The following is an 11,288-nucleotide window of genomic DNA, read 5'->3' as shown; positions in this document are numbered from 1 at the left end:
ACCTCTAAGGTGCTTATCTTGCTGCTACATCAAGCCTCATACTTTGGCACTTCCTAAGATTTGTAGTATGGTCAATTTATTTTGCCTTAAAAATTACATTTAAAACAAAAATCCAAAAAACTGAGGTGACTTCAGTGGTTTTGAGAGTCGAGGGGATTATTTAAATCAGTATCTAGTTAATGCCTTATGGGAATTCCCTGGTGGCTAAACAGTTAAGGCCTTGTCATTGCCCTGGCATGGGTTCTACCACTGGCCGGGTGCATGGGCTGGGGGGCGGGGGGAAGTAGAGTCTGTGGTAGTTTCAAAGGAATTATTCACCTGAATTGATTCTTGGGAATGAGTTGATTAATTCACAGTAAATTTTATCTATCTCCCTCTTGGTCCAGACAGCTAAGCTGCTCATGCACCAGATTTGGGAGGTAAATTCTGTAAATGGGATGAAGTAACTGTCAAGATCTGGCCCGAATTTATTCAAGATTGCCTATTCTGGTAATCACAGTAGTTTAAAAATAAGAAATGTATTACTACTGGCAACCTGTGTTAAAAACTCTTAATCCAGAATGCCTTTCCCATTTTCCTATCTTGAAACCACACCAGAATTCCTGGGTACAAGTTTCAACATCTCTAATACATCCTATACACTGTATTTCAACAGCTGGCCAATCTAAAATATAGTTTAAGGTCAAGCGGTTTTATAAAGCAAATTTTATCATTCAAATAAAAGCAAAGGCAACTTTGTGTAAAAAACCTCAGGAGCCCCCCCCCCCCAAAAAACCAAAGACACTTCATTCTGAACCTACAGAAGTTACTTTAACCTACTTTGTAGTGACCAGTAGGTGGTGCTCAAACCAGACAATCTGGTATAATAGACAATGTAGACCAACTCTGTGTGGCCCTGCTCCCCTTCAGAACTGAGTTACTTTCTGTAGTTTAAGGGCGGGGGTTGGATTTAAAATCCTCCAGCTTTGTCAGATTTGCTGTTCCATCAGCTCCACTTGACAGCCAGCAATTCTTAACGCCATTTTGTCTCCATCTTCAGTCTTTTCAAACCAAAGGCTAAGAAAGTGGAGCTGGCCTCAGGGATGTTTGGTTAAGTGATAACGAAGGAAAATACATCTTCCAACTGCAAAGTTCTCATCTACATACTTAATTGGACACTTCAGCAAAATTAGCAAAAAAAGCCTTATAGATAGAATACATCTGGTGATTTCACCAAGCTTCCAGCTGGGTAAATTTCCCTTTAATCTGAAAAGCCAAGCCAATATCACAGAATTATAGACTGCTTCATCAAATACACAAGTGTACTCAGACTACCCCAACTCGGGTCCCTCAGTTGTTGTCAACACCCAAAAATATTAACCATGACCCTTTTCGAGCCATTTTCAGATTGTGACCTTCCAGCAAGCAATGTTGTAACAGCTGTTAACTTATACGGTTTTCAAACTTCTTCACCCTACCATACACTTAACTGCAAAGGGCCCTTCTATCACCATAGTTCCTCAAAATGCTTCTTTAATCTTCAGTATGGCAATCTCTTCCACCAACCTTGTTCATTAGATAAAAATCTCTATTAAGAATTTCTACGTAAGTAACAGGAAGTGCACTTCCAGCATGTTACTTTTTCTAGACTCTTGATGCCCTAGCAGGGCAAAAGCTCAATACTATTGAAACCTCACATTACTCCAGTACTGTCAATGTGATTCTACATTCCCCATGACTGGGAAACAACTTTTGACATATTTACTCAATTTATGAAACTATATAGTCTTATGCAACATAACCTTTCACAATTTGAGGTTCTTATAACCTAGCTTACATAAAGTCATTGTTTGCTTATCTATCCTAACCTTTTAAGTGTTGTGTCAACACTTGGCTCTGTAATTAAACAGATGAGTTCTCTGTAGACAGTCTTGAGAAACATGAAGCTCATACCCAGAAAAAAAAAAAATCCACAAATCTTGTTTCTATGTAACACTAGAAATAGGTTATGACCAGCCTTTACCTTCATAGGAAGTTACACTGTTGACCAAAAGAACACACAGGTTTCTCATTAAACTTTTTTTAATGGGTCTCAAAATTCTGTGACAGATTTTTGGTCAAGTTGTTTCCATTAAAAAGTACTGATTTTAAAAACTAATAACTTAAAAACTGCCACACACAAAACAAATGGTCCACAAAACATTCTCCTTTCCTTCTGAAGGTTTTACGATGCATTGTTATCATTAACCAGTCTTTTACTATTAAACTTAAATGGCCAATTGAGACAAACAGTTCTGAGACCGTTCTTCCACCGCTGATTAAGACTGGGGTGGCAGGTATTGGGGATAATATTCATTTAGCCTTCTGAGCTTTCTGAGCAGACTTGGTGACCTTGCCAGCTCCAGCTGCCTTCTTGTCCACAGCTTTGATGACACCCACAGCAACTGTCTGTCTCATGTCACGAACAGCAAATCGGCCTATTAAAACAAAAATTAAATCACCATTAGAAACACTTTCTCTACATAACTGCTTTTCCATCTTTACTGAAGCTTAATTACACTAAAAAGGGACTCTTACCCAGAGGAGGATAGTCAGAGAAGCTCTCAACACACATGGGCTTGCCAGGAACCATATCGACAATGGCAGCATCACCAGATTTCAAGAATTTGGGGCCATCTTCCAGCTTTTTCCCAGAACGACGATCAATCTTCTCCTTCAGTTCAGCAAACTTGCAGGCAATGTGAGCTGTGTGGCAATCCAGCACAGGTGCGTAACCAGCACTGATCTGGCCAGGATGGTTCAGGATAATCACCTTAGGGAAAAAATTTGCATTTAGCACATTTTAAAGACAGTTAAGGTTCTGGCAGTTTAAAAACCTGTCACTGAAGTGTTACCTGAGCTGTAAAGCCAGCTGCTTCCATCGGTGGGTCATTTTTGCTGTCACCAGCCACATTGCCACGACGAACGTCTTTGACAGACACGTTTTTGACATTAAAGCCCACGTTGTCCCCAGGAAGGGCTTCACTCAAAGCCTCATGGTGCATCTCAACAGACTTGACTTCAGTTGTAACATTGACTGGAGCAAAGGTGACCACCATGCCAGGTTTGAGAACACCGGTCTCCACTCGGCCCACAGGGACTGTACCAATACCTTAAGTATTCACAGCACAGCATTAATTATCTCGTATGAAGACAAACATCACTGCAACCCATACCAGCTGAGTGTAACGTTCAACTTACCACCAATTTTGTAGACGTCCTGGAGGGGCAGACGCAAGGGCTTGTCAGTTGGACGAGTTGGTGGTAGAATGCAATCCAGAGCTTCAAGCAGTGTGGTTCCACTGGCATTGCCATCTTTACGGGTGACTTTCCATCCCTTGAACCAAGGCATCTAAAACACAAGGTCATCAATTAGTGTTTTCAAACTTATCCCTTCCCAGACTTAAATTTTGAGAACTCATCAAAACCACTTACGTTAGCACTTGGCTCCAGCATGTTGTCACCATTCCAGCCAGAAATTGGCACAAATGCTACCGTATCAGGGTTGTAGCCAATTTTCTTAATGTAGGTGCTGACTTCCTTTACAATCTCTTCATATCTCTTCTGGCTGTAGGGTGGCTCAGTGGAATCCATTTTGTTAACGCCAACAATGAGCTGTTTCACACCCAGGGTGTAGGCCAGAAGAGCATGCTCACGGGTCTGCCCGTTCTTGGAAATACCTGCTTCGAATTCACCAACACCAGCAGCAACAATCAGGACAGCACAGTCAGCCTTTAGGGGAAAAAAAAAAAAAAAGGCCACACCCTGTTAAAACCTCTCCAAAAAGGACAGATCCATGGTTTCGCCAATATTTATAGATGATAACTCAAAATGTTACTCTCAGGAGTTCTTAATCCTACAAACCTGGGAAGTGCCTGTAATCATGTTCTTAATAAAGTCTCTGTGTCCTGGAGCATCAATGATGGTCACGTAGTACTTGCTGGTCTCGAATTTCCACAGGGAGATGTCAATGGTAATACCACGCTCACGTTCAGCCTTTAGTTTGTCCAAGACCCAGGCATACTTGAAGGAGCCCTTTCCCATCTGCAGGGATTAAGAAGGGTTACTCGGTAACTAAACTCCTTAGTCCCACTTGGAAGCAATGCTAGGTTTCACTTCCATCTCCTAAACTTGGCTGGAGTTAAGCCACTTAGCAAACTTTGCAATGTACTAGTTCAAGGCAGATCTACACTAGTTTTAGAAAACTACCATTTAATTTGCTGACGTTACTTTACCGACCTCGGCAGCCTCTTTTTCGAACTTTTCGATGGTTCTTTTGTCGATCCCACCGCATTTGTAGATCAGATGGCCAGTAGTGGTGGACTTGCCCGAATCGACGTGTCCGATGACGACGATGTTGATGTGAGTCTTCTCCTTTCCCATTTTTGCTTAGCTTTTAGCGATGGCTTTCACGACACCTAAGACGACAAAAACCTTTAAACTACTGTCCCGACGACCGGAGACTCAGCCACAACCCCAACAGCCAAGGACAAACTCCAGGGAGCATTAGCACCGGCGCCCTGCGGGCCCTAGCCCGGCCTACACCCAGCGAACAGGGCCGCCCCGGCGCCCAGCCCCTCCCCCACCCGGGCCGCGAGTCCCGGGAAGCGGCGCGGGCAGCACCGCCCGGCCCTTTGTGCGCCGCCCGCCGTCCGCGTCCTCCATCTTGAGAACGGGAGCGGCCATCTTTCCGCGCTCGCAGCCCGCCCGGGCGGGGCGCTGGGTCTCCGACGCCCGCCCCGCCGCGGCCGTCTGCCCCGGAACCGCCGGGCACGGAGGCCGCCTTGGGCGGCTCGGCTGGGCCGCCCTAGCAGTAACACGCGGCTGCCGGCCGGACTCGAGCGCGAAGACAGACGGGGCGGGCGCGAAGGCGCGGATCGCACGCGGCGGCCACGGCGCCCCAGCAGGCCGCCACCGGGCACGCGGTAGGGGACCGCGAGAGCGGAGGGCCTCGAGTTCTCCACCTCCCCCCGCCCGCAGCTCGGGATCAGGACCGGGGCGCGGAGCCCTCTATGCGCGGGGGGCCGGGAGGCACGCTAAGGCCGTGGCCACCGGCGGAGGCCATGCGCACGGAGGTCACACCCGCACTCACCTGTGTCCTGGCGGCAAACCCGTTGCGAAAAAGAACGTTCGCGGGGACCACGGCGCTTATATATGGTCCTCCCCCACCCTCGGGGAAAAGGGCGGAGCCAGCACACGACACCACTTTCCCAGTTTACCCCGCGCCACCTCCACCCGGCACCGGCTCCACCGCCGTCCCCTCCCCCCATCTTCGGGGACCGTGGGCGATGTGCGCTCAGCCCACTGACGAGCACACGGCGCCCGGCGCATGCTCCTCTCAACCAGGAGGATGACGACTGCTGGTGGGTGGGAGGCGGGGTCGAGCGTTCACTCGGTTCTAGGTTTAGTGGGAGTTTATCGACGGTCCCTGGGATTTCCCTGGCTGAGGAGAGTCCTCCTTTTGTATGAATTACTCTCCGCACAGCTGGGGGGTGGGGCGGCGGGGAGGCGTCCAGAATCTTCCCTGAACCGGTCCTAGCTTAACTGCAAAGTTGGACCGAGATGGGAGCCCTTACCCGGCAGTACCCCACGGGTCGTCAGTCTTGCGGTCTCGCAGGTTAAGAACTAACCCCCTGGAGCCGCTTCCTCTGCCGGGGCTTCTCCACCGCCCTTGCCGTCCGCGCCCCTTCCGGCTGGAGAGGGAGGCGTAAAAGGCCGGGGAACCGCGGCGGCAGGAGCCTCGGGGCGGTCTTCAGGGCCGAGAATCCGCGAGTGGCTCAGTTTGCTGACCAACAGCCTGGCGAACAGGCTCCTGCGCTGACCTCTTGGCTTTTTCCATTCAGTTCTTTTATCTAAGTTCCTTCTACACACCATGTGGTACTCCAGACGTCCAGTTTTTGAGTTTAGAATAGACTTAAGTACTACAGTTTTCTTTACTTCTAATCCTAATTTTATTACGTTTAAGACCCTGTGTGTCTACCCTCCTGTTACCATTTTTTTCCAGTGTATACTCCTGGTTGCAAGCATGAAAAACCTAAAAAGAATTTTTTGAGTTCAGTCCTTATACACCATCTCAAGTAGAGACTAAGATCTACAGCGCCAGGAAGCTTATCCACCCAATTTACTACTTCAACGTTTGCTGTGAAATCACTGTTTCTCAAAAATGGCCTATCCCATTTGAATAAACGGCTTCATCTTTTGTCGTCCTATCCATTGTGACTGCATTTTAGGCATAAATCCAGGGCAAGACTAGATGAGGCCTTTTTGGTTGGCAATCAGGCAGATATTCAGAAATATTCCTGAAGAAAGAGGAACCTTTATTTCAAATGAGCTAATTACTAGATCGTTGTTTCTTCCACGTGTAGAGCACTACTGCAACTTTTTGAGCCAATCTATCAACAAATATTTGAGAACCTACTATGTGCCCAGAGCTAAGAGTGGCTCCGAAGCATATGCAAAAGAAATACTTCCTTTGGGGGAAGAAACCCACAATCTAATTGGAAAAGGGAAACTAATATATAGAGCAATGGGAAGTAGTTAAAAGCAAATTTGTATGGTGCTTCCTTACTTTCTATTCCATTGTAGAATCTAGTTTTTCCAGTCCTTTTAGTTTCTTTTCACCATCCAATTGCTTATTTTCTTTTTAAAAGGTTTTCTGAAATAGCTTTCCTATATCTTGTTTTACCATTCTTTGTAGATGTAAATTTCTTTTTTTTTTTTTTTGGTCTTTTTGCCATTTTTTGGGCCGCTCCCGCGGCATATGGGAGGTTCCCAGGCTAGGGGTCTAATCGGAGCTGTAGCCGCCAGCCTACGCCAGAGCCACAGCAACGCGGGATCCTAGCCGCACCTGCGACCTACACCACAGCTCACGGCAACAGCGGATCCTTAACCCACTGAGCAAGGGCAGGGATCGAACCCGCGACCTCATGGTTCCTAGTCAGAGTCGTTAACCACTGCGCCATGACGGGAACTCCCAAGATGTAAATTTCTAAATAAAAAAAATTCAGGTTTAAGAGTTTGTATTCAGGTTTAAGAGTTCCTGCTGTGGCAAAGTGGGTTAAGGACCTTTCTGTTGCCACAGCTGTGGTGTAGGTTGCAGCTGCAGGGATGGGATTTGATCCCTGGCCTTGGAAGTTCCATATGCCAGCAAGTGAGGCCAAAAAAAAAAAAAAAAAAAGTTCGTATCCTTGTTTGAACTTTGAGATAGTTTTCATGAAAGAAACTAAGCCATGTAAAGTTTCTCTAGAAATATAGTAACATCTTTTTCTAGCAATGAAAGCCTTTTCAATAATGCCTATATTTCTAGCTTTTTTTTCACAATTCATTTTCCTAGTGCCCTTACCCAATCATATATATGTGGGATGAAATTATCTTGATATGCTAGTCAATGTTTGTAATAAGATAAAGATGTGAGAATAGAGTTCCCATCATGGCTCAGTGGAAACGAGTCTGACCAGCATCCATGAGCAAGCAGGTCCAATCCCCGGCCTCGCTCAGTGGGTTATGGATATGGCATTGCCATGAACGGTGGTGTAGGTTGCAGGTGCGGCTCAGATCTGGCGTTGCTGTGGCTGTGTGGCTGTGGTGCAGGCCAGCAGCTGCAGCTCTGATTGGACCCCTAGCCTGGGAACCTCCACATGCCATGGGTGTGGCCCTAAAAAGACCAAAAAAAAAAAAAAACCAAAAAAAACAGTGAAAATTAACCACTAGCAATAGAATAATTCAAATACCTTTGTTTGTATTTATTGCCTTGGAAACATTAATGGCTAGTCTCTTTGGAATTAGATTCCCACAATTAGCCATATTTTGTTTATCACAGTTATATTAACTGCATAGTGCTATTTCAGATTAAGATCAGAGTGCCACACTAGATTTAAAATTTTCCGTTTGGTTACCATGCTTTCTTTCCGTATACCTCCAGTAGTTTAGGTTTGTACATTGTTGGACATAATACCCTAGGATTGGGAAAATTTTGAAAACGGTAAAAAAAAAAGTTATTTAGTGACAGAAGGGAAGGAAGCAAAGACTAAAGACAAAAGTTGAATATTTCAAAGTTTTACATAGAATCCAGAATTGTAGTTAACATCTAATCTAAGAAAAGTCACGATGAAAATGGACTTTGGTAAGAAAGAAAAGCATCGAGTATAATTTTAGTTTAGAAAAAGTGAGAAAAATGATTTCTGTAAAATACGCCCAGTTCATTAAAAGTTGTTCCCAAGGCCCTGCGCCTTCAGATAAGAGCATGTACACTTCATAAATACTTTATAGAGAATCCTTTTCCAATAGCACCTATGGAACAGCAAAATTCTGCATTAGTCCTTGATTTATGTACGTAACCTGCTGGGCACCAAGGACTGGGGTGGTCTTGCTCACGCTCCGAAAATGGCTGAGATTTGGGGGGCTGGAGGGAACTCGAGCCATACTGTGAGTTCGGTTAGACGCTGACCGCAAGCCTCTTCTCCACGCAGGGTTCACATTTCTGCTCTCAGGGAGGCGGGAACGCGCGTCCCGGGGAAGCCCGCGCGGCTGGGGGCGCACCCTAGCAGCTAGGCAGGAGGATCAAGGCGGCGGGGGCAGGGCGGGGCCCCACAGGCTGGCCCGCGCCCGCGCCTCCAGCCGCCCGCGCGCTCCGGCATCCGCGGGTCTGCGGAGCCTTCGGGGACGCGCGGGCTGCGCTCCCTGGGACCAAGGTTGCCAGTCCCCTCCCGCCCCCTCCTGGAGGTCACTCGCTTCGGTCCTCTGACTGCGGAAGGAAACGCCTGGGAGGAGGCCGAGAATCCCACGTGGCTTGGGGTGCCGGACGGTTTCCGTCACCGTGGCGTGGCCTCTGAAAGACGAAGCAAATCTTGTTCTTTAAAAAAAAGGATACCTTTCCCCCAGACTCTCTGTTTTGAGTATAATTCTAGCGCATTTTTTCCCCACGATGTTACAGCAGTTACAGTATGCCTTTTTCTAACTTTAGATGTTAAACCGGTAACAGTAACTTTGTTGAGGCTTGTTAATGTGTTTTGGGGTCGCACACTAAGGTTGTGTTTTGCTTAAGATTTTCTTTAAAGTTGCTTATACCATTTAGAGTAGCAAGCTGTTAAAATACATTGTTTTCCCTAAAAGGAGGGAAAAAGGATCTTGGCAATAACTAAATAAATTTACTTAGTAAAAGGGAGACCAGTTATAGTTCTTTGATATTTCTGTAGTAATTGTGTTCACCTAGCATCTTTTCAGTATTGGCTAATCACTCTGCTTTGGACCTAATTTAGAGCAGCTTTAAGTAATTACATTTTGCTGTGGCTTGCTGCATTTTCATCTCGCCTCTGCCAATTGAACATGATTTATAAAAGGGTATTTAGAATGTGATTGAGCCAGGGAATTATTTGGATTGGAAATCCACATAAAATGGTACTTCAGGGTGCCAGGCACTGTTCTAGTATTTGCAGTATTTAACATAATCTCAGCACCCATATTTTACAGATGGAGGTCCTGTAGGCAATTGATAATTTATGCAAAAGCAAATGCAGACATAAATTCTTTCTTTTAAGTTTCACTTTTTTTTGCAGAAAAGCGGTGAAATACAGTATTTCACTTTGCTTTTTTTCACTTAATACATATTGGAAATCTTTTCTGCAAGTATGTTGGGGCTCAGTGGAGCAGCACTGAAACCCACATAATCTGACTGGAAAGCTACTCCAAGCTTTTACTAGCAGATCTAGGTAGCCTGGTCTAAAAAAAAAAAAAAAGAGGTGGTATTGGAGTCAGAGGAGGAGGATCTGCTGTTCACCAAGCTGTGATAGCCAGCATTCTTGGCCTTTCAGTGTATCTGTTAACATGGTTCTGTTCAATATTCCTACTTAACACCTCCCACAATTCTAATGTGCAATGAGAAGACATTCAGGGCATTCACTTATCTAGTTAAGACTGTTTCTACAGGTTTTTTGAGGAACACCTGTCCTCAATTGGTATGCCTTGTGAAAGCTAACTTAACTCAGTGGAGAACATAAACTCATTGGTATCTTTTCTTTTCTTTTTTTTTTTTTGGTCTTTTTAGGGCCACACCTACAGCATATGGAGATTCCCAGGCTAGGAGTCAAATCGGAGCTGCAGCTGCCGGCGTACACCACAGCCACAGCAACGTAGGATCTGAGCCTTGTCTGTGACCTACACCACAGCTCGAGGCAATGCTGGATTCTTTATCTACTGAGCGAGGCCAGGGATTGAATCTGAGTCCTTATGGATACTAGTCAGATTTGTTAACTGCTGAGCCACAATGTGAACTCCATTGGTATTTTTTTATTTGTAAAAAATTTGAAGCAGGAATACTTGTACATAGCAAAAAATCATACAGAAGTTATACAATGAAATGTTACTCTCTTGCTCTTTCCCCCCCCCCTTTGGTCTTTTTCTTAAGGCCACACCCATGGCATATGGACGTTCTCAGGCTATGGGTCAAATCAGAGCTGTAGCTGCTGGCCTACACCACAGTCGCAGCAATGTGGGATCCAAGCCAAATCTGCAACTTACACCACAGCTCACAGCAACGCCAGATTCCTAGCCCACTGAGCCAGGCCAGGGATCGAACCTGCATCCTCATGGATACTAGTCAGGTTAATTTCCACTGAGCCACGATGGGAACTCCAGTATTTCTGTGTCTTTATAGGTAACATGGAAAGAACACTGGAGTCTGTTTCCAACAATATTATTTATTTATTTTATTTTATTTTATTTTGTATTTTTCTCCTTTTTAGGGTTGCAGCTGTGGCATGTGGAGGTCCCAGGCTAGGGGTCTAATCAGACCTGTAGCTGCCAGCCTATTCCTGGGCCACAGCAACGCCAGATCCAAGCCTCGTCTTCGAACTTCACCACAGCTAACAGCAACACCGGATCCTTAACCCACTGAGCAAGGCCAAGGATAAAACGCGAAACCTCATGGTTCCTAGTTGGATTCATTTCTGCTGCACCATGAAGAGAACTCCCCAGCAATTTTACTTATTAGCTGTGCTCCTCTACATATAGGAACAAAGAGAAAGGTCTATCAGGGTGTTTGCTGAGCCACCCAAAGAACCTGCGGGCTTCAGAGACAAATGCACCTGGGTCCAAGTCTCACGTCCATTACTTACTGAATGTGTGGCCCTGGGCGAGTTCAGGGCCTCCTTGAGTTTCTGATCTCTCTGGAGTTCCCATCATGACTCAGTGGTAATGAACCTGAGTAGAATCCATGAGGATGCGGGTTCAATCCCTGGCCTCATTCAGTGGGTTCAGAATCTGGCATTGCCATG

The 11,288-nt window shown here is 45.8% G+C and overlaps 1 protein-coding gene across 1 annotated transcript; it reads right to left on the bottom strand.

Annotated features, from left to right (window-relative positions):
• Positions 1-2,043: 2,043 nt before the first annotated feature.
• Positions 2,044-5,243, bottom strand: EEF1A1 (eukaryotic translation elongation factor 1 alpha 1). Its single transcript, XM_047763829.1, has 8 exons — positions 5,111-5,243; positions 4,258-4,436; positions 3,883-4,062; positions 3,454-3,750; positions 3,220-3,370; positions 2,874-3,130; positions 2,557-2,791; positions 2,044-2,456 (listed from the first exon to the last, which is right to left on the bottom strand). Exons 2-8 carry the CDS (start codon positions 4,399-4,401, stop codon positions 2,332-2,334), a joined length of 1,389 nt encoding a protein of 462 aa, XP_047619785.1. The 5' UTR covers positions 4,402-4,436; positions 5,111-5,243; the 3' UTR covers positions 2,044-2,331.
• Positions 5,244-11,288: the final 6,045 nt, after the last annotated feature.

Source organism: Phacochoerus africanus, chromosome 2, assembly GCF_016906955.1.
Source record: "Phacochoerus africanus isolate WHEZ1 chromosome 2, ROS_Pafr_v1, whole genome shotgun sequence".
NCBI classification, from domain to species: domain Eukaryota; kingdom Metazoa; phylum Chordata; class Mammalia; order Artiodactyla; family Suidae; genus Phacochoerus; species Phacochoerus africanus.
The sequence above is the reverse complement of the archived record's forward strand: the minus strand, read 5'-3'. Positions and strand labels throughout refer to the sequence as shown.

Bases quoted from the DNA above. Each gene is read 5' to 3' on its own strand.
- EEF1A1 (XM_047763829.1), bottom strand. From the start codon at position 4,401: ATGGGAAAGGAGAAGACTCACATCAACATCGTCGTCATCGGACACGTC. The intron at 3,751-3,882 runs GTTTGTAGGATT...TTTCCCCTAAAG, and splicing joins TGATTACAGGCACTTCCCAG to GCTGACTGTGCTGTCCTGAT. The intron at 3,371-3,453 runs GTAAGTGGTTTT...CTTGTGTTTTAG, and splicing joins TGCTGGAGCCAAGTGCTAAC to ATGCCTTGGTTCAAGGGATG.